Source organism: Pituophis catenifer, unplaced genomic scaffold (assembly GCF_029215685.1).
Source record: "Pituophis catenifer annectens isolate HBS135680 unplaced genomic scaffold, rPitCat1.0.hap2 SCAF_15, whole genome shotgun sequence".
Lineage (NCBI taxonomy): Eukaryota > Metazoa > Chordata > Lepidosauria > Squamata > Colubridae > Pituophis > Pituophis catenifer.
Genome location: NW_027256895.1, coordinates 16602514 through 16630125, shown reverse-complemented (window position 1 = coordinate 16630125; position 27612 = coordinate 16602514). Strand labels below are relative to the sequence as shown.

Sequence of the window (27612 nt, the reverse complement as noted above, 5' to 3'; positions counted from 1 at the left end):
GACATGGTTTAACGTCACTGGTTTTAAACATTGTTGTCAAATTTAAGCTAATAAATGATATATTTCTTTATCTTTGTACAAATTTTCATTACTTCTTACATGTCTAGTATGTAGGTTGATTCCTCTTAGTAGTTGATTCCTACATCCATATTCAATATAATCATATCCCTCATATAAGTTTAACATACATTGACCTATCCACTTCTAAACATTCATTACTTCATCTTAGCATTCCTCTTCCTGTCCAACCATTCATAAAACTTAATCCAGATTTCATAATACACTGATTCAGTTTTATCCTTGAGCTCCAAGTCTCTCCATTTCTACACAATTAAAGATTTTAGTTAGCACTTCATCTTCCAAGGGGGTTTCTTTGCTCTTCCATTATTGGGCAAAAACTATTCTTTCTGCTGTTAATATATGTATTTAATATGTAATATTAAATAAGTTGTATTCTTATTATATTTGCTCTCTATAATGCCTAACAAGAAAAATTCCAGTTTAACTTCTATTTTTAATGTTAAGATCTCTTCTAACCAACACCTTATTTGATGCCAAAATTTTTTGGCCTTTGGGCATTCCCACCACATATGGTAAAAGGTTCCTGGGACTACCTCACATTTCCAACACATTGAAGACTATTTTTTATTTATTCTTGCTAATCTTTAGATTGGAAATGCCACCTGTAAAACATCTTATATAACTTTTCTTTGTATGATGTTGCTAAAGTCATTTTTATGGTTTTTTTCCCATAAGTTCTGCCAATTTTCCAAATCAATACTATAGCTGAAATATTTGCTCCAAATTATCATGGTGTCCTTCACTTGCTCTTTTAACATTTCCTGTTCTAATAAATAGTGATATAGCTTCCTTATGGCCTTGTCCCCCGTACCTAGTAGAATTTTGTCCAGTTCTGTTAATTCTGTTTTTATACCCCATTCCTCTGATTGGGGGCAGGTCCTAGTCCTATTGTGTGGGATGAGTTTGAGCCTGTGATTCCTGAGGAAGTGGACAGGCTGCAGGGGCAATGAGTTCCTCCACTTGTTCGTTGGACCCGTGCCCCTCCTGGCTGGTCTCAGCCAGCAGGGAGGTGACATGAGGATGGCTCCAGGCTTTAGTTAACACGTCCTGAGGGAGGGGTCCTTCTCGCAACCATTGAAGGAAGTGGTCGTAAGGATCCTCCTCAAGAAACCTTCCCTGGATCCAGCAGAATTGAAGAGCTTTCATCCAGTCTCCAACCTACCCTTTGTGGGAAAGGTTGTAGAGAAAGTGGTGACACTTCAGCTCCTGTGGTCATTGGATGAAATGGATTAACTGGACCCTTTTCAGTCTGGCTTCAGGCCTGGCTACAGCATGGAAACTGCTTTGGTCATACTGATGGATGATCTCTGGCGAACCCGAGATGGGGATCATTCCTCCATCTTGGTGCTACTTGACCTCTCAGCAGCTTTCGATACCATTGACCATGGTATCCTTCTGGGACAACTAAGGGAGTTATGAGTGGGAGGCACTGTGTTACAGTGGTTCTCCTCCTATCTCTCTGGTCGGTCACAGTCGGTGTTGGTAGGAGGACCCTCATTTCTGGGGTGCCTCAGGGCTCGGTCCTCTCTCCCGTCCTATTCAACATCTACATGAAGCTGCTGGGTGAGATCATCCGATGATACGGGTGAGATATCAGCAGTACGCTGGTGATACCCAGCTGTATATCTCTACCCTGCGTCAATTCAGTGATGCAGTGGATGTGATGTGCCAGTGCCTGGAGGCTGTGAGGGTCTGGATGGGAGTCAACAGGCTCAGACTTAACCCAGACAAAACCGAGCGGCTGTGGGTATTGCCTCCTAAAGACTATGTTGATTGTCCATCCTTGATTCTGGGGGGGGGGGAGAAATTGTCCCCCTCAGAACGGGCTCGCAATTTGGGTGTCCTCCTAGACTCACAGCTAAGATTAGAGCAACATCTGACACCTGTGGCTAGTGGTGCACAAGTTCTCCTGGTGTACCAATTGCAACCCTACTTGGATTGGGAGGCACTCCTCACAGTCACTCATGCCCTTGTCACCTCACAATTAGATTATTTCAATGCACTCTACATGGGGCTACCCTTGAAAAGTGTTCGGAGACTACAGTTGGTCCAGAATGCAGCCGCATCTAGATACACCCACATTACACCAATTCTCCGTGAGCTGCACTAGCTCCCTATTGGTCTCCAGGCACAATTCAAGGTGTTGGTTATTACCTTTAAGGTCCAGACCACCCCCACCCTATTGGCCTTCCAAAAAGCAGTGAAGACCTGGCTTTTCTGGCAGGCCTGGGGCCATTGATCTCTCTGTTGCGATCTTGTGAGATCTGGCCATAAATGGTATGAATGGGTTTTAATATTTTAATTTTTAAATGTTTTTATAATGGTTTTTTTTTTTAAATGTATTGTAAGCCGCCCTGAATCTCCGGAGAAAGGCGGCATATAAATTAAACTAATAAATAAATAATAAATAAATAAGCCACCTTTAAATTTAATTTATTATCCCTAGAAACATTATTAAATGAAATTAGAAGAGATAAAGAAATAAAAGGTCTGAGAGTCAAAAAGGAGGAGTACAAACTTCAAGCCTTCGCCGATGACATGGTTTTTATAGTAGAACAACCAATAGTAACAGGAACTAAACTATTAGCAAAAATAGAAAAATATGGGAGGGTAGCCAGACTTAAAATAAACAAGCAAAAAACAAAGGCAGTAACTTACTAATCAACAAGAGAAGGAATTAGAAGACAAAATGGGTATTCAGACGACAAAAAAGGTAAAATATCTAGGAATATGGCTTACCAACAAAGGATTATCGATTAGGGAAGATAACTACAATAAATTGATAAGACAAATAAAATTTTTTTTAGAAATTTGGAATAAACTACAACTATCATTCCTTGGAAAGATTGCTTCAATTAAAATGAACATACTACCCAGAATCTTATATCTATTCCAAGTGATTCCAATAAAACCGGGGAAGAATTTCTTTAAAGATTTCAATAAATTAGTTGCAAACTACATCTGGTGGGGGAAGAAAGTAAGGATTAAAATAAAACACCTACAAGACACAAGGGAGAGAGGAGGACTAGCACTACCGTACTGGGAGACATACTATAAAGCATCATCACTGATTTGGATTAAAGACTGGATAGAACTCAAAAATAAAAGAATACTGACAGTAGAAGGATTTGATCTACAAAGAGGATGGCACACATTCTTGTGGGAGGGAAAAGACAAGCAACATGGATATTTTCAAAAACACATCATTAGACAAGCATTGTCTTTTATCGTAGACACACTACGATAAAATTCCGGAATGGCTATCGACTATGAAGGCACAGATTTATCCAAATGCCATGGACACTGCCAAAATGAAAACCTACGAAAAACTGCTAAATTACTAAGGGGAATTAAGATCGAGACAAGAACTGAAAGAAATGGGTACAGACATTGATTGGTGGCCATACTTGCAAATAAAATCTAGATATAAGACAGATTCAGCACAATTTGGATTCCAAAAAGGTCAATATGAATTAGATAAAATTTTACAAGGGACAGATGATAAATAGATAAAAAAAAACCTTACAATTACCTATTAAGATACAAATTAGAAGAAGAAGTGGTTAAAGAAAATATGATAATTTGGGCGAGAAATTTTGGATATAACATTGAATTGGAAAAATGGGAAAATTATGGACAATAAATTATAAACTAACAATGTCTACACCCTATAAAGAAAACATGTACAAAATGTTCTATAGGTGGCACCTCCCACCAGGAAGATTGGCAAGGATGTTCCCAAATACCTCCCCAACATGCTGGAAATGCAAGCTCCAAAAAGGAACCTATTACCATATGTGGTGGTCCTGTCAGAAAGCAAAAGAATATTGGCAAATGATTAGAAAACAAATAGAAGGAATCATACACCAAAAAATAGAAATAAGGCCAGAAACTTTTTTATTAGGAATAATTATAAGACAATATGAAAAGGAAGTAAAATATTTAATCATCCACATTTTAACAGCAGCACGAATAATCTATGCCCAAAATTGGAAGAATAATGATATACCAACAGAAGACAGAGTAATCAGTAAAATTATGGAATGTGCAGAAATGGACAAACTCACAAAGGAAATACAAGGAAAAGAGGAAAATGATTATTATTTAGTATGGGAGAAATGGTGGTTGGAGGAAAGAAAAGAAAAAAAATAAAGAAATAAACGAGAAGATATAAATTATAGATATGAACATTAAGTACCAATTTAGGTTAATAGTTAATTAAAAATATTGATTAAGAGAAGATATGAAATGATGTATTAGGAATATAGATATAAGAAATAGGTTAAAATAAGAAAAAGTAAAGGTATAAACAAAAATATAGATTACCGATGTGACAAATTTGAAAAGAGAATTTTTGTTTACTTGTTTGTATTCGTATGTTTTGTTGTTTGTTTGTTTGTACTTTCTAATAATTTTTTTAATAAAAAAATTAAAAAATAAAATTGTCACTATTAAGGAGGTATTGCTGCAAAATGAATAACTACTGAAATGAAGATGGAAAGCCACCTTTTAAAAGTTTATTTTCATATTTTTAAATATTTTTTTAACATAGTGTTGTTTTGCATTTTAAGAATGTGTCTGATTTCACTGTATGAAATCAGGAATTGATCATTGTATATGAACTTTGCAAAATCAATAAGTCAAACTGTTAAAAAAAATCATGTAAACCCAGTTTCAAGGAACAATACCATGGGATCAATTATGGAGGTAGCACAAATTATATCACTTTGCCGGGACTTTTTAAATTCATCCATCCATCCATCCATCCATCCATTAATGGGTAACATTTATTTTCTATGGACTTCATAGGAACTCCCCCTTCAATGTTATAAATACAATATTGCAAATAACTTTCATGCCTGCATTAATTTGTCTTTTTCATCCTTGCAGCTTTGAGGCTTGCTATCAAATCCCATTATTGCTTGGTATCAAGTAGAGATATTTTTTTGGAGACATGATAAATTAACTGTTTCTTCTTGTTCAAGGTCCCTCAGGGCCTGGGAGTTTGTGGTTTCCTCAAAAGTAATTACCAGTATAAGCATGAAGACATGGAAAAACCTATAATCAGAAGATAGGGAGAAACCTCAAATAGATCAAAATCTATTTGGGACAATCTATGTTTTGGACATAAATTAAGACTCTAGAAGGACAAGAAAAGGTGGAGAAAGGTGACATGCATTCAAAAATGATTTGTTTTCTTCTATGTATTATGTCCATAACATTCCTAACAATGCTTTGTCCACAAGGAATGTGTCACCTTTCTCATAGTAAATGCAGCACTACAAATCCTCTTCCTATTCTCCACAAGCAATACCAGTCAGGGGACATCCACTTTGCTAGCATCATTTCTCAGATCTTTCTGTTTTATGTGATGATGGACTTTAAGACACCTCCTTCTAGCAACCTCTTTGAGGAAAGTATGTAAGTATTGAGTTATATATTGAGAGATATATGTCAAATAGACCAGAAGATGAATGAGTGAAATGAGTGACTGAAAGTGCATTATTTGAATTGTGTTTTGCTTGTAATATTTAGGTGAAACTCGAAAAATTAGAATATCGTGCAAAAGTTCATTTATTTCAGTAATGCAACTTGAAAGGTGAAACTAATATATCAGATAGACTCATTACATGCAAAGCGAGATAGTTCAAGCCTTGATTTGTCATACTTTTGATGATTGTGGCTTACAGCTCATGTAAACCCCAAATTCACAATCTCAGAAAATTAGAATATTGTTAAAAGATTCAATATTCTAGGCTCAAAGTGTCCCACTCTAATCAGCTAATTAAGCCATAATGCTGTATCAAAGCACCTTGATAGAAAGTTATGTGGAAGAGAAAAGTGTGGAAGAAAAAGGTGCACATGCAGCAGGGATGACTGCAGCCTGGAGAGGATTGACAGGAAAAGGCCATTCAAAAGTTTTGGGACTTTCAGAAGGAGTGGACTAAGGCTGGAGTCAGTGCATCAAGAGCCACCATTCACAGATCCATTGTCAAGCCGCTCTTGAACAACAAACAACGTCAGAAGTGTCTTATCAGGGCTAAAGAAAAAAAGAACTGGTCTGTTGCTCAGTGGTCCAAAGTCCTCTTTTCTGATGAGAGCAACTTTAGCATCTCATTTGGAAACCAAGGACCCAGAGTCTGGAGGAAGAATGGAGAGGCACACACTGCAAGATGCTTGAAGTCCAGTGTGAAGTTTCCACAGTCTGTGTTGATTTAGGGAGCCATGTTATCTGCTGGTGTTGGTCCACTGTGCTTCATTAAGTCCAGGGTCAATGCAGCCATCTACCAGGAGATTATGGAGCACTTCATGCTTCCTTCTGCAGACGAGCTTTATGGGGATGCTGACTTCATTTTCCAGCAGGACTTTGCACTTGCCCACACTGCCAAAAGTACCAAAACCTGGTTCAATGACCATGGGATTACTGTGCTTGATTGGGCAGCAAACTTACCTGACCTGAACCCCATAGAGAATCTATGGGACATTGCAAGAGAAAGATGAGAGACATGAGACCGAATAATGCAAAAGAGCTGAAGGCCGCTATTGAAGCATCCTGGTTTTCCATAAGACCTCAGCAGTGCCAGAGGCTGATAGCATCCATGCCACGCCGCATTGAGGCAGTAATTGATGCTAAAGGGGCTCAAACCAAGTACTGAGTACATATGGATGCTTATACTTTTCAGAGGTCCAATATTGTTCTATGTACAATCCTTGTTTTATTGATTTCATGTAATATTCTAATTTTTTCAGATTGTGAATTTGGGGTTTTCATGAGCTGTAAGCCATAATCATCAAAATTATGACAAATCAAGGCTTGAACTATCTCGCTTTGCATGTAATGAGTCTATCTCATATATTAGTTTCACCTTTTAAGTTGCATTACTGAAATAAATGAACTTTTGCATGATATTCTAATTTTTCGAGCTTCACTTGTACTTACATAATTGCTAATGTCTTGCATCAAATTCATGTAAGTATTCAGTTATGGCGAGAGAGAGAGAGATATGTAGACTTGAAGGTAAGTGAGTGAAAGGGCATTGTATGAATTGTATTATGCATATGCATTCAATTCACCATTTAGTCTTGAGTCATCTGTAGAGCATGAAATAATTGCTAGCTATATGTGTTATATTTGTATATTTACAGTGTCCCTGCATATGCAAAATGATTTCATGGACTTTGCACTTTCTCTATATTTGGTGCCTTTATCTGCTTAATAGATGTTGATGCCAAGTAAAGAATGTTAGAGAATGGATGTTTATTTCTGCCCAGTTAAGTCTTTGTTGTTCCCTCCTCCCCTAAATTTCACCAAGATTAGGTTTTATCTGTGGAACCCAGGGTCTTTTCTTTGGAGATAATGTACAATATACTTTTGAATGTTCATATTTATGCAAATGGTACTTCTTCTTTCACAACGACAAACCTCCATGGAGGGAGTTGAGACCCAAGGTTCCTTCCCTAGTCACTTCTTTTGATGAGCATCCTAACCTAATCTAAGAAGTATCACTGTCCTAGTGTTGCCATGTAAGTATTTCCAGAGAAAAGATGGAATTGAAGAAAAGGTGGAAAAAGAACTCCATTATAAATATCATCAGCAATACTCATAAAAAAAATGCCCAAGATGTTCACTGTTGCGTCCTGGGTCAATAGTGAAAGCATCACTGACATGCTAATAATACTCTCCTAGAATAAAAATCTTGAGATACCTGGCCAAAGAGGTAAATCTGATGGCCATTATATATTTGAAATAAAGTGCTTTGATTATTTTATTGGCTTAAATAAGTGCAATGAATGAAACTTATTGCTTCTTACATATATGGACTGGGTCAACTCCTTATATTACAGTATATTTGAAAGGAGAGGCAAAATAGATATCATATTCTGCAAGAAATGAGTTACAGTAGATCGTGTTCCTTTCTCTTCAGGGTCATAACACAGATTTACCAACATATCCTGGCTTTAGTATTTGCTGTTAAGGAGATCAATACTAATCCCCATATTTTACCCAATGTTACCCTGGGCTTTCAAATCTATAACAGCCATTTTAATCCAAAATGGATGTACCATGCCTCAATGGAACTCCTTTCCTCTAAAGGCAGATTAATTCCTAATTACAACTGTGACATTCAGAAATATCCAGTAGCAATCATTGGAGGACCTGACAGTGATGTATGTCTTCATGTGGTCACCATTCTGCATATCTACAAGTTTCCTCAGGTAACTATGTATGTGGCGTATGGATGCAAGGCACACAGAACACTTTACCTTCCCACCAAAGGTGGTCCCTATTTTTCTACTTGCATTTTTTACGTGCTTTCTAACTGCTAGGTTGGCAGAAGCTGCAACAAGAAACAGGAGCTCACCGCATTACGTGGCACTAGGGATTCGAACTGCTGAACTGCCGACCTTTCGATCGACAAGCTCAATATCTTAGCCATTGAGCCACCACATTCCTATATATATATGTTACATATAAGGATATACTAAACGAGAAGGGTGAATTGAAAGCAAGACTAGAATTAAAAGAACAAGGGGTGGAACTGGAGTGATGGTCATATATGCAAATACAGTCATGCTACATGAAGGATGTGAAAGTATGGGGTATTTATAGAGAATTAGCGATATTAGATAAACTATTAGTGGGGATTGATGACAATATCAATTGTCAAAATATAACATTGATTAATAAAGACAACATATAAATATTTATTAGACTCTAAAAGGGAGGAAGACCAATTTAAAGAGACAATGGTTGTATGGGCTAAAATATTGGATATAACGTTGATTTGGATAAGTGGCAAAAACTTTGGTAAAGGAACTGGAAACTGACATTGGCCACATCATATAAAGAGAATCTTTGTAAAATGTTCTACGGGTGGCATCTCCCCCCGGCAAGATTGGCTAAAATGTTTAGCAACACATCCCTGAAATGTTGGAAATGTAAACAATCACCTGGTACATGCTATCACATGTGGTGGTCCTGTAAAAAAGCTAGTAAATTTTGGTTAAAAATTGAGATGTGGCTAGAAAGAATGGTTGGACAATGTATAGAATTCAAACCAGAACTATTTCTATTAGGCACTACAATAGATGGCTACAGTAAAAGGTCAATATATCTAATACTACACATCCTGACGGCAGCGAGAATGGTATATGCTCAGCAATGGAAAAGTAAAAACACCCCTTGGGAAAAGAAGATAATAAGGAAGATATTAATATGCACAGAAATGGATAGATTAACATTAGAATTAAAAAAACAAAGGAGAGATAGAATATTAGGACTCATGGAACAGATTTGATCAATGGCGGGAAATACAAGGTGGTAGTCGGAACACGAAACAATTACGTTAAGTAGACCCAGAATGAGAAATTATATATGTACCAGAATGACTAAGCGGGTCAAAAATAATTGTACAAAACTAGCACTGTGTAAGTAGTATATATGTTATTTGTCTTTCACCTTGTTTTTTATGGCAGATGAGTCACCAGGATAGTCACACTGTGTTCACTATACGTATATATAAATAATATATAATTTTTTTTAAAAAAAAATCCACGGGAAAAAAAAGAGGAACACTTTTCTTTCAACTTTATTTTGAAATCAAAGAAACATATATTAACAGTCACTCCTTCTTCAATTGCATGGTTATGAGGATGGAGAACCATATTCAAATTAAATGGACTAGAAAATTCCGGGTGCACCAAATATTACTTGCTGAATTCACAAAACATTCTTAATAAATAAATCAGCTCCTATTCTGAGTTTAAACAATAGATTGTGGTAAATGTCCTGGTTTATACAGGAAAGGAAGCCACAGAGTAATCAAAGCAAGATTAAGACAAACAAAGATTGATAGATTGTGTGCAATTACTCCTAAAATTTTGTGCTTGAAAGTGTTGGAGGAACACAACTGCCAAATCTAAAACTATTAAGATGCAATGGAGGTAAATTTTGCTTTGTCTACTATAAAGAGAAAAAAAATATATTGACACACTTGTAAAAAATCAAAGCCTATTGTTTCTTTTCTTAATTCTTCTGCTTTTTCTATAGTTTATGTATGGCTCTGCTCCAGTGACAAATAAGGAGAAACAGGCTGGTTTCTATCACCAAATGTTTCCAAATATGGACCTTCAGTATAAGGGAATTCTTCAACTACTGCAGCATTTTAAATGGACATGGATTGGGGTACTATCTGTGAATAATGAGAATGGGGAGAAATTTGTACAAAATGTGATACCCATATTTGTCCGAAATGGGATCTGCTTTGATTTCATTGAAAGATTCCCATTTGTTTCTTATTCTAGTAACATTGTTGATATGGTGAAAGAAGGGATGCAAATATTCAGTGTTGTCCTGAACAGCACTGTCAGTTCAGTGTTAATTCAAGGTGAAATTGAAATAATGATAATTTTGAGAATTTTTCCCACAATATTAAAATTTGAAGAGATACCATTACAAGGAAATAGTAAAATCTGGATTATGACAGCACAAATGGATTTCACATCTCTTCCTTTTCAGAGATGGGAAGACCTAGATTTTCTCCATGGTGCTCTATCCTTTGCAGTTCATTCAAGAGAGGTCCTAGGGTTTCAGGAATTTCTTCAGACAAGAAAACCAAACATTAATGAAGAAGATGACTTTATTAGGGTTTTTTGGAAGGAGGCATTTGGATGTGTGTTCTCAGGCTCCATGGTTGGTGAGAAGAGCAACTCCATAATGGACAGTCCATTGATATGCACTGGGGAGGAGAAGATAGGGACCCTCCCTGAATCTGTTTTTGAAATGCACATGACTGGCCACAGCTATAGCATCTACAATACAGTCTACATTTTGGCACAAGCATTAAATGTTGCTTCTTCAACAAACTTCAAAAATAGAGCAAAAATAAGCAAAGTAGGACTTATTGAACTTCTCCAACTTCATCCATGGAAGGTAATGTCTCCCATCATAGGGGTTTCTTACAGAGGTGGGTTTCAGCAGGTTCTGACCAGTTCTGGAGAACTGGTAGCAGAAATTTTGAGTGGTTTGGAGAACTGGTAGTAAAAATTCTGACTGGCCCTGCCCCCATCTATTCTCTGCCTCCCAAGTCCCAGCTGCTCGGGAGGAAATGGGGATTTTGCAGTATCCTTCCCCTGGAGTGGGGAGGAAATGGAGATTTTAAAGTATCCTTCCCCTGCCATGCCCACCAAGCCACACCCACCAAGCCATGCCATGCCATGCCACGCCCACCAAGCCACACCCACAGAACTGGTAGTAAAATATTTTGAAACCCACCACTGGTGTCTTCTATCCATTGTATTAACAATGGCATACAATTGTATAAATTTGTCTCCATATAATCGAATGGCCAGATAAATATCTTGTTCAATATCATGTTGCTTTTGGTTATAGTTCATTCTCCGATGAAATAAGATTTTAAAAAAAGAAAAAAAGAATAGGGTAAAAAAAAAAGGGAGAGAGACCCAACGCTCAAAGAGACAGCTGCCACTGCTGCTCCCATGGATGAGTGGGGCAGGGTCCCATTGTGGTTCTGTATCATAATGGGCTCCAGGAGGAGAAAATGACCCGATCTGCCCCATTGTGAAGTGCACTAAATTTCATTGTGCTGCACAAGGAGCTGCAAGAGCAGTGGACAGGCCACTTCAGCCATGAGTTGGCAACAGCGGCGGTGTCAACAGCGGCAGTGGCACAGGTCGGGTCAGTGGGCAGGCCATGAGGTGGCAGTGGCAAATGCAGCAGGCCAGTGTCTCGGGATGGAGAGCAGGTTGCACATCTCCCCGAGCGACCGAGGTATGCCCAGCTGCACCAACAAAGGCCAGAAGGCCCACTGTTCCCTGCTGCAAATTTTTAAAAAAAACAAGATGACTGTCAGGCAGTGAGACCCAGCAAGAGATGAGGTGCCAGAGAATCAGACCCAGCTGCTTCTCTCTGCTGCAGTGCTTCCCAGATATGGCTTACAGCTCCGAGCCCAAACCAGCAGGAGGTGAGACCCATCTTGAGTGCAAATGTACCCCAATAAAGGCGGAATGGTGTTGCTGTGCAAAGGCAAGTACTGGGGTGCTTCACTCCCGCACTAAGGCTCCGGCCATCACCACTGCCACTTTGACCTACATGCGCTGTCCCAACTTGCTGTGACATCAAGTTGGCCACACACACTCAGTCACATGACCCCCCCTCCAGCATGCCTACTCATCCCTTTCATTAGGGAGAACCAATTGTTAAATTACTTGAATCACATCACTTATTTAACATGTAGGATCCACCCTGGCTTGGTGGAGAAAAGAAAAAGCAGTAAATCTTCCCCCTTACAAATATAAGAAGAAAGAAGAAAAAGCAGTCAACAGGATGAACTAATCATTACACTAATCTTCAAATCCCTCTGTTAACCATCTGTTATTATATTTAACATGCAAAAAGTCCACAAACGGTTTACAGTCTCTTATAAAACTGCCTAGTCCATTATCTCTAACCAAAGCAGTTAACTTAATGTAAATTTTAGTCCATTCGTCCATACATTCTCCTATTTATCTAGCATGATATTATACCCATTTTTTGTTCATTTTACCTTACACTCTTTAACATATTCATCTTCTAGGTTCATCTGCAGTAACATTTGATATACTTTAGAAATCAAGTGAACATAAATTAATGTCCAGTTCAGATTTAGTTCCTGTGAAAAAATTTTTTAAAACAAATCTAAATCTTTCAAAAATTCTATAATAATTAAACCAATCACAAGCAAATCCTTCACTTACCAATTGTTCTCTTAATCTTAAATCCCTCAAGAAATCTCGATAAGTCATCCATTTACATTCCAATATCATCTCTGTTCTATGTAGTGCTTCATGAACACTTCCAAAGCTCTGCGGGCCACTCCCCATTCTCACAGCATATCAGGTGCTCAACAATCAGCCTGCATTTATGGTTAATGTAGCATCCTGTAGCCACATGGGCCACATGTCAAGGACCTAGATGTACTTATCTCTGATGATCTATGCTCTAAAGTCCACTGTAACAGTGTCGCTACAAAAGGATTAAGAGTTGTAAATTTAATTTTAAGCAGTTTTTTCTGGAAACATCGTATTGCTAATTAGAGCTTATAAAACTTATTCTAGACCAATCTTAGAGTATTGTTCAAGTGTTTGGAATCCCCACTGTATATCTGACATCAGCACAATTGAGCGGGTTCAGATGTATTTCACAAGAAAAAATTTGTACTCTTCAGTATACAACAGAATTCCCTATGCTACTAGACTCAGAATTCTCGGTTTGGATAACTTAGAACTGTGTCGCTTGCGGTCAGACCTAGGTATTGCATACAAAATTATACGTAGTAATGTTTTACCTGCAAATGATTTTTTCTGTTTTAATTGCAATTATATCCGTGCTAACAATAGCTTTAAACTCAATGTAAATCGTTCTAAACTTGACTGTAAAAAATATGATAAGTCTGGAATGCTCTACCTGATTCAATTGTTTCAGTTACAGATTTCCATAGTTTCAGTCACAAATTGACTTCTGTATTAAGTATGACCACTTAATCATACTTAAGTGGTCAGTAGAGAGGGTGTGCTTAAGTGCACTAACGTGCCTATCATTCCTGTCATTGTATTTTTATTCTTTTATTCTTGCTCTCATCTTTGTTTGACAAATTCTAAATAAAATAAAAATAAATAAATAAGGCGATAGCCACAGTGGCACTTTTTCAGCTAATCTTTTTTTATACTTCCATATGCAATCAAGTTTCTAATAGCATGAATCCTAAAACCAGGATTAACTTTTACTTTGTCAGACCACGGATAGGCATGCCACCCTAATCAAAACCTTCAAGGTCTAACAACCTTGGATTTTTTAAAGTTATCCAATCTTTCAACCATACCAGAAAACCTTAACCCTTAAATTTAACTTGAATGATTACTACCATTCTGAAAAGGACTATACTTAAAAGCATTTTAGCACTTATTATTATCATCTCCCTTTTAACTTTGTTATGAGGGAAGTGGGAATTTGCTGAATTGATCAAATGACAGCATGCAAGTACTATATGATGAATCAATTCAATTTCTTTTCTTTTTAAAAAATTTTATTGAAATTTATTATAATACAATACAATACAATACAACCAGTCAGACAGTGTTATTTTTCTATGCAGGTTAGATTGATTCTTTTTTTACATTTCATCGTAATGTAACGTAATTTCCATATGCATCTTAAAATTTATATTAACTCAATATATCAAGGGGTTCAATTAAGCTAACCTGGCAACTTCTAATAGCTACTTGCTTCCTCATTGCAAATCCCAATAAAAGGTCCCTTCCATTAATATATAACCTACATGTAAAAACTGTCCTTTCTTTTCCATACTTTGGAAATATACTTTGTGAAATGGAGGTAGGCTTTCATCATTTTACAGATTCTGATGAATTGTTTGTCCCCTCCCTTTATTCTTTGTTTCTGTTTTGCAGCTCAATCAAATAGTAAGAAGGCTCTCTTTCAATAATACTGCAGGAGAAACACTATCTTTCAACCAAAACGGAGAACTAAAGGCTGGGTTTGATGTCATCAATTGGGTTACATTCCCAAATAAATCCTTTTTGAAAGTCAAAGTTGGTGGAATAGGTTCTGTGACTTCCCAAGAGGACAGGTTAAAAATGGATGAAAAATTGATCATTTGGCCAAGCAGGTTTAACCAGGTTTGGATAATCTAGGATGAGGTTACTAACGTTTTAACTGAATAGATGTGAGCTGTGGGATAATTCCTGTGATACCTATGTCTGAAATACTAAAAGATGTGCCTGGGAAAACTTATAAGGATTGATGTTATAGGAAGGGAGGTTTAATTACCATACAGTACTCCTGCAAGTTAGAAGAAGAAAAAATGCCTTTAGAAGTGATGTAATAACCAGGTGAACAAAGCTTTTACACATTTAGACAGAGCAGAAAAGGTGAATATTTTAAATGTAACCAAAATAAATCCCCTAAAAATTAGGAGAAATATTTATTCTATAAGAACCTCTTCATTATGTGTTGGAAGAAATATCCATTTGTTTCCGTTCCAAGCTGAGAGAAAGTCACTGGAAACATGGAGGCTGATTGGAGAGATGGTTTAATGATGAAGCAGAACCACCAAACACATGGTTCTCTGGTGCAGCTGAACACATGGAGTTGAGAGTGAGGGGTATTTATACCTTCTCTTGGGCTTTGAACTTGAACTCCCTGTTCCTGTGCAAGAACATGCATTCTATTGGCTGTTGTAGGGGACATAGCTCTGTAGGTCGTCTCAGGTTTTCTTGAAGTTTTCTGGGTGATATAAAGTCCTTAGGAGATTCTGCAATGTGGTGCTGCTAGTGGGTTAATCCTATTATGTCCTGAAGGGTCATGTCTTAATCCCCTCACCCTGAAGCTGAAAGTCTTTTGTTTCGTAGATAGGATGACCCAGTCTCTCTTAATGGGCACAAAGTATCTGCTGGGGGGAAGGGAGTTTGGGCTGAGTTTCTGTCTCCTTTAAGATTTCTATTTCTCTCTTAGGAGATATATTTTATCCTGGCTTTTTAAATATTCCTCAAAATATTTTATTCTTCTAGGAGATGGGTGGGTGCGAACTTTCTACATACGTAATCCATATCATTATGCAAAATATATCATCTTAAATCACAGGAGGAATTGGCATTGAATAGTTCTTTGTTGATGGTATAGAAACTAAATCATGTGATTTCTTTTAGTAGTGATTTATCAGAATACTAGAAAAGGCTGTAGGAAGCTGACAAAATACAAAGAAGACAAGGTAAACTATATGGCTATATTAGCAATAGGACTGCTCCATATTACTTTGCAGCACTCTCTGTACAATTTCAGCATATTGCTCCCAGCAATCTGGGCCCTCATTTTACCAAACATGGAAAGATGGAAGGCTGAGTCAACCTTGAATCCATCAGGGTATGGGTAGAGTTAGCCTGCAACACTACATTCTAATCACAGAGCCACAACAAAGACTATTTGTGGAAACTCTGTAAATCCCATGGCATTTTCTTCCTTTTATTTTTTTTCACTGACATCACTCACACGCCTTTCCACCAAACCTGATACAAAGTGGGAGCTTTGTAGACCAAAACTATTATTACACAGTCTTGAAAAATGCAAAGCATTCTTTTCTATCCTTTATGAACAGGTCCGGCCACTTTCTCTATGTAATAACTATTGCCCTTTGGGTTATGCTAAGAAGAGAATAGAAGGGAAGCCATTTTGTTGTTACGACTGTCTTCACTGTCCAGAAGGGAAGATTTCAAATGTAATAGGTGAGTGATGAACAATGAGTGATGCAGATTTTACAGATGTATTGATATTAGGTACCGTAAATATTCATTTTTGTGCAGATGAAACATTCTCACAGTTTCCAATACAATACAATACAATACAATACAATACAATACAATACAATACAATACAACACAACACAACACAACACAACACAACACAACACAATACAATAACAGTGTTGCAAGGGGCCTTGGAGGTCTTCTAGTCCAATCCCCTGCCCAGGCAGGAAATCCTACACCACTTCAGACAAATGGTTATCTAACATCTTCTTAAAAATTTCCAGTGTTGGAGCATTCACAACTTTTGCTAGCAAGTTGTTCCGCTGATTAATTGTTCTAACTGTTAGGAAATTTCTCTTTAGTTCTAAGTTGTTTCTCTCCTTGATTAGTTTCCACCCATTGCTTCTTGTTCTACCCTCAGGTGCTTTGGAGAATAGCTTGGCTCCCTCTTCTTTGTGGCAACCCCTGAGATATTGGAATACTGCTATCATGTCTCCCCTAGTCCTTCTGTTCATTAAACTAGACATACCCATTTCCTGCAACTGTTCTTCATATGTTTTAGTCTCCAGTCCCCTAATCATCTTTGTTGCTCTTCTCTGCACTCTTTCGAGATGCAGAGAAGTTTATAGATAAAGTGTAAGTGTATAATATGATACGAATAAAGATTTTAACACCATTTTGTCACACAGTGGAAAAATCCCTATTCTCTCTTGGCAGCTCACATATTGGCAATGGTGGGATACTGTGATAGTTGACATTCAGGCTGTGCAGAGATTGAGATCAAATCCATATTAACTACTTCAGAAGACCGTCTTCAACAGTTCAAGCTGTCATCAGTCGGGGAAATAGCGGGCTCTGATGAGTCCCACGAAAACCCCGGCTGCCAAACTGCCGCCAGTGGGTCTCTGGACCCAAACTGTCCTGCAGGGATGGGTGTGAAAGAGAGGAGCCTCGGACGACCAAAAAGAACAGGCAAGTTCCTCGGAGGTCGGAGGGAACTCTCTGCATCGGCGGTGGGGGGCGGCAGCCATGGCAGCTGCCATGAAGCTGGGACAAACCAAAACAAGAGACGTGCAGGAGGAAAGTGAAAAGAACGGAGCTCTTTGAATCCGGGTGAGTGACACCAACCTAGGCTTGAAACAACGCAAGAGCAGTAATTAACATTTGAAAGACCCCTAGCCTAAAAAGAGCGGTTGTGGATTACAGGGGCATAGAAGATTTTGAAAAGTGACTTTAGAAGGAAAAGACTCGGAGGCAAACTACTTTGGTTTTGAACTAATTAGAATAAATAAACATTGAGGCATATTGCAAATCCTGGAAAGAATTTGTGTAAATTAGATTTGGATTTGGAAAAAAAGAAGAGACTCAATACTTTTAAAATTTAAAAGAAGAAATGGACTGAATTGGACTGTTATATAACTACAATAAAATGGAGACGGATCTGATGAAAGGGAAATACGGATTGCAGAGTAACACCTTCTATTTTAAAAAGAAACATTGTAACATGCCGTTTGTCGTGGAGCACGGTGAAACTACGGAGAAACAGTCGTGAGTGGTTGGGACTAGAAGTTTTCTCTTTGTCTACAGATGGCTTTTTTGATGGGAAAAAAAAGAGGAAATACAACGGAAACTTTATAATTGGTATTATTTGGCGTAGGAACAAAAGAAGCAAGATGGCATAGAAATAAAGAAGGAAGACGATGTACTTTGCAGGAAATATAAGGAACAAAAAAAATTAAAATGATATATAAAGGATTAATATTGGGAACACTGAATTCGAAATGGATTATAATTGAATAGACAAAGAAATGAAGAAATAAAATATCCACGGCTGGAAAGAAGATCTGTGCCAGTCGGGCTTCAGGGTGGGTTACAGCATGGAAACGGCATTGATCGCATTGGTTGATGATCTCTGGAGGGCTCGGGACAGGGGTTGCTCCTCTGTTCTGGTCCTCCGAGACCTCTCAGTGGCTTTTGATACCATCGATCATGGTATCATGCTGCATTGGCTAGAGGGGTTGGGAGTGGGGGGCACCATTTTACGGTGGTTCTCCTCCTTCCTCTCTGACCGTACACAGTCTGTGTCGACCTCGAGGTTCCTCACTTGTGGGGTGCTGCAGGGATCGGTTCTCTCGCCCCTCCTGTTTAACATTTATGTTAAGCCGCTGGGCGAGATCATCCGTGGCTTTGGGGTGAAGTGTCAACTGTATGCCGATGACACACAGTTGTACATTTCAACCCCAGGCCACCCCAATGATGCCCTTGATGTGATGTCCCATTGCCTGGAGGCCGTGCAGATCTGGATGGGGAGGAACAGGCTAAGACTCAACCCCTCCAAGACTGAGTGGCTGTGGTTTCCAGCATCCCGATATAGCCAGTTCACACCATCTCTGACTATTGGGGATGAGATCTTACCCCCCTCAGAGAGGGCTTGCAACTTGGGCGTCCTCCTGGACTCATGGCTGTCTTTGGATGATCATATGACAGCCGTGGCCAGGGGGGCTTTTTATCAGGTTCGCCTGATTTCCCAGTTGTGCCCCTTTCTGGATTGGGATGCCTTGCGCACAGTCACTCATGCCCTCATCACTTCCTGTCTGGACTATTGTAATGCTCTCTACATGGGGCTCCCCTTGAGGAACACCCTGAGGCTCCAACTGGTCCAGAATGCAGCCGCGCGAGTAATAATGGGGGCGACCCGTTGCTCCCATGTAACACCCCTCTTGCGCGAGCTGCACTGGCTCCTGGTGGTCTTCTGGGTGCGCTTCAAGTTGTTGGTGACCATCTTTAAAGTGCTCCATGGCTTAAGACCTGGCTATCTACAAGACCTCATTCTGCCACCGATTGCCTCCCACCCACCGACTGGTACGCTCACACAGAGAGGGCCTCCTCAGGGTGCCATCAGCCAAACAATGTAGACTGGCGACCCTCAGGGGGAGAGCCTTCTCTGTGGGGGCCCCTGCCCTCTGGAATGAATTACCCCCAGACATACGAAGGATCCCTGACCTCCGCGCCTTCCATCATGCAGTGAAGACCTTGTTGTTCCAGCAAGCCACTCTGATGGGATAAATGATTTTAATTTGGTTTTAATGGGGTTTTAAAATTGGTTTTAAAATGAGAGTTTTAAATTCGACCCATGATTTAATTATTTTAATCTGCTTTTAAATTCTATTTTGTACATTGTTTTAATATGGCTGTTCACCGCCCTGAATCCTTCGGGACAAGGGCGGTATATAAATAAAATAAAATAATAAAATAAATAAAATAAAATAAAATAAAATAAAATAAAATAAAATAAAACAAAACAAAACAAAACAAAACAAAACAAAACAAAACAAAACAAAACAAAACAAAACAAAACAAAACAAAACAAAACAAAACAAAACAAAACAAAACAATAAAATAAAATAAAATAAAATAAAATAAAATAAAATAAAATAAAATAAAATAAAATAAAAAATAGTCTGATTAAAAAATGAAATTGTATTGTTTAGATGTACATTAAAAAAGAGGTGTTTGTATGGGAAATAAAATAATGTGACTAAAATAAAAAATGAAGTAAAGATGGATAGTTTTGATAAAAAGGAGCTTTCTATAGATGAATAAGAAAATATATGATTATGAGAAGAATCCAAGAAACTTTATTGACTTTATATGTGGATATGCTAGAGGTAAGAATTAAGCCTCAATGTTAAATTGTAAACAAAGCTGAGAATGAAAACAAGATTAGATATACTGAATTAGAGAATGTGAATGAATATGAATAAGTAATGTTTACAAAATAAAGTGATTATATTGGGTATAACAGTAAAATTAAAGAAATTTATGTTGAGATTAAAAATGACCACACTGGGTTTAACAGTTAAATTCAGAAGATTATGCTGGGATGTACAGCAAAACAAGAACGATTCTACTGGGTTTAACAGTAAAACTTTGATGATTCTGCTGGGATTGACAGCAAAAAATAAAATGATTCTACTGGGTTTAACAGTAAAATTCAGAGGATTATGCTGGGTTTGACAGCAAAAACAAGAATGACCATACTGGGTGTGATAGTAAGACTCAGATGCTGAAGTTGGGAGTAACAGAAAAATAAATATGATTATACTGGGTTTAATAGTAAAAATAAGGATGATTTTGCTGGAAATTACAGTAAAAATAAATGATCTAAAATCAAGATGATGTGCTGGGATAAATAATTAAAGACAAATATGTTGGGATTATTGGTTAAATTAGGATGATTATATCGAGATAAATAATAATGAAGATGATTTGTTGTGAGTAATTGTTAAGATACTGTTTAAGATAATAGTAAAATAAAAAGATAATGAAAAGATATTGAGTTAGGATTTAAAGATTTAAGTAACAGGTTTTTGGATAATGGGATTATAAAATAGATAAAATTTAGGGAAACAATTGTTTAAAACATTAAGTTGTGTTATTTGGAAATTAAGATTTGAGGTGGAAAAATAGAAGGGTAGTTATTTTTAAGTGAACTGTGAGCTGGTTCTTTCTCTGTTTTATTTCTTTTTATTATGATTATTTTTACAAGATGATAATTAGTGGAGATGAAATATTGTTAAAGATGAATTACTGATTGTACCAATTTATAACCGGATCAATGCTTCATTCTAAAAGATGTATTTTATGTTTATGTTTTAAAAAAAAAATAAAAAAATTATCAAAAAAAAAAAACAGTTCAAGCTGTCATGTCATTCCATGAAAAGGCTATGCTTGTTTGGATGATGTAGAGGGGATATAATTTTGTGCTTCTGCAAACCAGAAGTCACTTTTGGAGATAAAATTATATAATTACAATGGAATTAGAAAGAAATATTTATGGAAATACTTCTAATATGGGTAGATTTCAGGGGTGAAATTCGGCAGGTTCTAACAGGTTCTGGAGAACCGGTAGCAGAAATTTTGAGTAGTTCAGAGAACCGGCAAATACCACCTCTGGCTGGTCCCAGAGTGGGGTGGGAATGGAGATTTTGCTATATCCTTTCCCCAGGAGTGGGGAGAGAATGCGGATTTTATAGTATCCTTCCTCTGGAGTGGGGTGGGAATGGAGATTTTGCAATATCCTTCCCCTGCCACACCCACCATGCCACACCCACAGAACTGGTAGGGAAAAATTTTGGATTTCACCCCTGGTAGATTTCTAAAATCTGACTTAAAAATAAATACATGTAAATGTAAAAAAATCAAGAAGCTTCATCGATTTCTAATGTCCGACTTAAAAATACGTGTAAATATTTCAAAAATGTTTTCTAATGCTGGTCTTATCATTAGAATCTTTTTTCCAGTTTTACTCCTAATAAAATTTAACTTAAAAGAAAAGCTCATATGCTTATTGTGCCAGCAGTTAAAGGGATGAAGAGCTCAGACTGAGATAACAAAACTTCAGGCTATCCTCAGAACAGTGCATTCATATTCTTTGAGTTTAATTTTAAAACAATTATGTTTCTAACCTGATTTTTTTCCTAGATATGGATGACTGTTTTCCATGTCGAGAAGATCAGTATCCAAACAAGGAACAGAATTCATGTCTTCCAAAAACTGTAACATTTCTGACATATGAGGAAACTTTGGGGTCCATCTTGGCCATTTGTTCTCTTTCTTCCTCTTTTATCATATTGTTGGTTCTGGGTATCTTCATTAAGTACCAGAATACGCCTATCGTCAAGGCCAACAACAGAAACCTCACCTACATCCTTCTCATTTCTCTCCTGTTTTCGTTCCTTTGCACTTTACTATTTATTGGCAAACCTCACAAAGTGACCTGTCTCCTTCGACAAAGTGCTTTTGGTGTCATTTTTACAGTAGCTGTATCCTGTGTGTTAGCAAAAACTATTGTGGTGGTTTTAGCTTTCATGGCCACCCAACCAAAGTCTACAATGAGGAAATGGGTGGGGAAAAGATTGGCCATTTCCATTGTATGTTTCTGTTTTTTCATTCAAGTAGTTCTTTGTACTGTCTGGCTGTTGACCTTTCCTCCATTCCCTGATTTTAACATGCACTTAATGGCGGAAGAAATTGTTCTGGAATGTAATGAAAACTCCTTTGTCATGTTCTATTTTGTCTTGGGCTTCATGTTCCTGTTAGCCCTTGTCAGCTTTACTGTAGCTTTCTTTGCCAGGAAATTACCAGACTCTTTTAATGAAGCCAAATTTATTACCTTCAGCATGTTGATTTTCTGCAGTGTTTGGCTCTCCTTTGTTCCTAGTTATCTGACTACAGGGGGCAAATATATGGTGGCTGTGGAGATCTTCTCCATTATAGCATCCAGTGGGGGGCTCCTGGTGTGCATCTTTTTCCCTAAATGCTTTATCATCATTCTGAGGCCAGAACTGAATAGCAAGCAGTATATAAAACAGAGAAATAACTGAGAGATCTATGACTGTATTACCTTCTATTATTTAACCCATGAGAAATCAGTAAGACCTCGAAGTGAAGACCTGTAACCTTTTGCCATTTGATGATGATGTTGTTATCCATTCAGTTGTAGCTGAGTCTTGGTGATTCTATGGGACAGATTTCTCCACATCTTCCCATTTTGCCCTTCTTCTTGTGTACAGAGGCCATTTTGATTCCTCTCCCATATCCATATCTTCTGTTTATTTATTGCATTATTAAAGAATGACAGGACATTAGAAGTTTCTTACTATATCACCTTAAATATGATTTCACAAAATGATTTATTGAGATGTTGCTGGGGATAACTGATTTTGAAAAACGATGGGAGATATATTATTTATTTATTTCTTTATTTATGCAATTTATATGCCGCCCTTCTCCCGAAGGACTCAGGGTGGCTTACAAAGAATAAAATTCAACAATTTAAATTTAAATGTAAATTAAAATCCAGTTAAAATTAATTAAAATTATTACAATGTAAAAGCCCCTAGAGGGGTCAGTCCATTTGAAGAAAGAGCTACGTCTTCAGTTCATGGCGGTTGGGGTCTGTCCTAAGCCCGGTGGGCAAACCATTCCAGAGGGTCAGCACTCCCACAGAGAACGCTCTCCCCCTGGGGGCTGCCTGCTGACATTGTCTAGCCGGAGGAGGCCCGCTCTGTGAGAGCGTACGAGACTATGGGAGGATGGCAGAAGATGCTCCTGCAAGTACCCCGGGCCTAAGCCATGCATATTGTTCTGCAGAATAGTGTGTGCCACATATTTTCCACCAAGGGTTTGAAATGAAGATTTTGGGTATTGTGACATTATACAAAACTTCAAATATAATGCATTATAACATGCGGGAGGGGGGCTCCTTGTGTGCATCTTTTTCCCTAAATGGGATATCATCACACTGAAGCCTGAATTGAATAGCAAGCAACATCTAAGAAAAGAAATAATTAAACAATTCTATTTCCTGTTTTTAATATAGCAATACAAAAGCAGGAAGGCCCCAAAGTGAAGATATACAACCCTTTCCCATTTTTACCTGAGGAACAATAATCATCTTAACTGAGCCTACTTACTATTTTGGGGGTAAATGTACTGTCTTAAAGCCTATATTTTTCTTTGCTTTAACTTTCTTCTTTTAAGAATGTTTTAAAATTCTTAACAACACTTTTATCAGCATGTTATATAGTTTTCTTTGTCTGTGAAACAACTTGTTTCTTGAAAGAGTTGGAATTAGCCGGTGTCTAATGTCTCAAAAGAGGGACGCATGGCTCGATGGCTCAGTGGCTAAGACACTGACCTTGCCAATCATTTGAACTAACAAACAATACAGCATACCTTTATTAAACATCATCAGAAACATTCATCAGAAACAGGTGATGGCCAAATTAGGACAAAAAATATAGGGAAACAAGGAGGAAAAATGAAGAGTAGCAAAGAGATAAAAGGACAGAGGATTTAATATCAACAATTTACATTGTTATACATTCATATGGGATGAGGTTGTTGTCTTTTAGTATTCTGAGACAAATAAAAAGCCAATGCTAGAATATTACTGATTATTTAAAAATTAAACTATGTAGAATAAATAAAAGACAGAATGAAGACTCTTTTGGCCTTCTGTTGATCAAAAATGCCCAAACATGACAGTGCTATATTTTCAAATGACTAACAGGAGAAAACAACTCCCTACAAGAATCTCCTAGACCATCTTCATTGCAAAATCTTCCTGAAATTCTCCACCTGTGGAACACCATGCAGACCTCTCTCTTTGACCTGCTTTAATGCCATGCCATCTGCAATGTTGGAAAGGAAATATAACACAGCTGTTGCAGAGCAAAGTTGTCTCGGTGATTTGAAAGAACCAAAGATTCCAGCCAAGATTCCAGTCCTTTCTATTATAACCTTTATAACTCCATTTTCTGACAGAAACTCCACATTATCTCTTTCATACACACACATATCTACATGCATACAAATATATATGATTTCTTATTGAAAGAGTAAACATATTAAGAAGGTGATGTTAAAATGGAAGGAATTAAAATTGTCACTATTGGGGAGATATTGCTGCAAAATGAATAACTACTGAAATGAAGATGGGAAGCCACCTTTTAAATGTTTATTTTCATATTTTTTTCATATATATTTTTTCAACATAGTGTTCTTTTGCATTTTAAGAATGTGCCTGATTTCCACTAAGAAAGCTGGAATTCATTTGAAAGATAGGAAATCACACTGGAGAGTCTCCAATTGGGTGAGGCAGATGTGACCAGCTTAGCTTCAATGGGGTTTGTCCTAGGGATGAGCAAAATAACTGAGAGGTGTGGTCTTTTTTCTTCTTGTTTTGTGGAAGGGAAGTGGCTTCTGAAATCAATGTTTGGTCACCGTATGAAATCAGGAGTTGATCATTGTATATGAACTTTGCAAAATCAATAAGTCAAACTATTAAAAAACAAATCATGTAAACCCAGTTTCTAGGAACAATACCATTTGATCAATTATGGTGGTAGTATAAATGATAGCAATTTGCCAGGATTTTTTAAATTAATAAATTCATTCATTCATTCATTCATTCATCCATTCATCCATCTCTGGGACTCCCCTTTATTGTTATGAATACAATATTGCAAATAACTTGGACTTTCATGCCTGCATTAATTTATCTTTCTCATCCTTGCTGCTTTGAGGCTTGCTTTAAAATCTCATTATCGCTTTCTGTCAGGTAGAGATTTTGTTTTCAGACATGACAAACTAACTGTTCCTTCTTGTTCAAAGTCCCTCAGGGCCTGGGAGTTGATGGTTATCTCAAACGTAATAACCAGTATAAGCATGAAAAAACTTATAATCAGAAGACAGGGAGAAACCTCAAATAGATCAAAATCTGTTAATTCCTGCCTCTGCAACATTCTCATCTGCAATTCCAGTTAGCCATTGCTTGACCACACATGGTTTTTATCTCAAAGTCTGAGCTTTCCAACTTCTCTGTATAAACAGAAACAAAATACAAAGACAAATACAGAAACATACAGCAAGTCTTTCTTTTGGACATAAGTTAAGAATCTAGAAGGACAAAAAAAGGTGGAGAAACGTGACATGCATTCGAAAATGAATTGTTTTCTTCTATGTATTATGTCCATAACATTCCTATCAATGCTTTGTCCACAAGGAATGTGTCACCTTTCTCATAGTAAATGCAGCACTGCAGGTCCTCTGCCTATTCTCCACAAGCAATACCAGTCAGGGGACATCCACTTTGCTAGCATCATTTCTCAGATCTTCCTGTTTTATACAATGATGGACTTTAAGATACCTCCTTCTAACAATCTCTTTGAGGAAAGTATGTAAGTATTGAGTTATGGCCAGAGAGATATATGTCAAATAGACCAGAAGATGAATAAGTGAAATGAGTGAGTTGAATTGTGTTATGAATATAATAGACTTACATAGATGCTGATGTCTTGTATCAAATTCATGTAAGTATTCAGTTATGGACAGAGAGATATATGTCAAATAGACCTGAAGGTGAGTAAGTGAAAGGGCATTGTATGAATTGTATTATGCATATGATATAGTTACATGTGTGCTGATAGTTTGCTTCAAATTCACCATGTAGTCTTGAGTCATGTGTAGAGCATGAAATAATTGCCGGTTATATGTGTTATAGATGTATTTTTACAGTGCACCTACATATGCTTAATGATTTTATGGACTTTGCATTTTCTCTATATTTGGTGCCTTTATCTGTTGGATTGATGTTGATGCCAAGCAAAGAATGTTAGAGGATCAACATTTATTTCTTTCCAGTTAAGTCTTTGTCGTTCCCCCCACTCCCCTAAATTTCACCAAGATTAGGTTTGGTCCGTGGAACCCAGGTTCATTTCAAAAAAAGAACTCCATTATAGATCTCATCAGCAACACTCATTAAATAAAAGCTCAAGAGATTGATGTTCACTGTTGCTTCCTTGGTCAATAGTGAAGGCATCACAGACATGCTAATAATACTGTCCTAGAATAAAAATCTTGAGATACCTGGCCAAAGAGGAAGTAACTTGGTAAATCTGATGGCCACTATATATTTCAAATAAAGTGCTTTGATTATTTTATTAGCTTAAATAAGTGCAATGAATGAAACTTATTGCTTCTTACATATATAAACGGGATAAACTCCTTATGTTATATTTGAAATTAGAGGCAAAATCTGTATATATATAAGTGAAAACCACTCATGCCATAATCACAAAAACTCCAGAACCGTAAACCCTACAAACTTGAAATTTGCCATGTATGTTCCTCTTGGCTTCTAGGTGCTCACTAAGAAAGGATTTTTCAAAATGACCATCAGAGTGTTAGTATTTTCTATATTATTATTAACATGCTCTGATGCTAAGGAGTTCTACTCCCCCTCCCCACCCGAAAATAAATTTCCAAACACCCCTCCACTCTCTCACACACTAACAGGATGCTAGCCAGAAAAATACCGATTGATGCTATGGCCTGGACATTCCAGTCCTGCACCCTCTCTGTTCCAACTGCCAGTTGCATTATATTAACCCATTCTGATGCTATGAGTTACAAATTGTACATAAAGTTTCAGGCTGTAAGTGTCAAATTATCAAGTCTGAGCACATAGTTTTGTAGCGAAGCATGGTCATCCAGCTCATCGATATCATATTCTGCAAGAAATGAGTTACAGCAGATAATGTACCTCTCTCTTCAGGGTCATAACCCAGATTTACCAACATATCCTGGCTTTAGTATTTGCTGTTAAGGAGATCAATACTAATCCCCATATTTTACCCAATGTTACCC

The 27612-nt window shown here is 37.4% G+C and overlaps 1 protein-coding gene across 1 annotated transcript; it reads left to right on the top strand.

The window, feature by feature from the left end:
- The first annotated feature begins 3337 nt into the window (after nt 1-3337).
- LOC139324462 (vomeronasal type-2 receptor 26-like) lies at nt 3338-22784 on the top strand. Its single transcript, XM_070954173.1, has 5 exons — nt 3338-3462; nt 8007-8298; nt 10133-11014; nt 16251-16377; nt 21883-22784. Exons 1-5 carry the CDS (start codon nt 3338-3340, stop codon nt 22782-22784), a joined length of 2328 nt encoding a protein of 775 aa, XP_070810274.1.
- Nucleotides 22785-27612: the final 4828 nt, after the last annotated feature.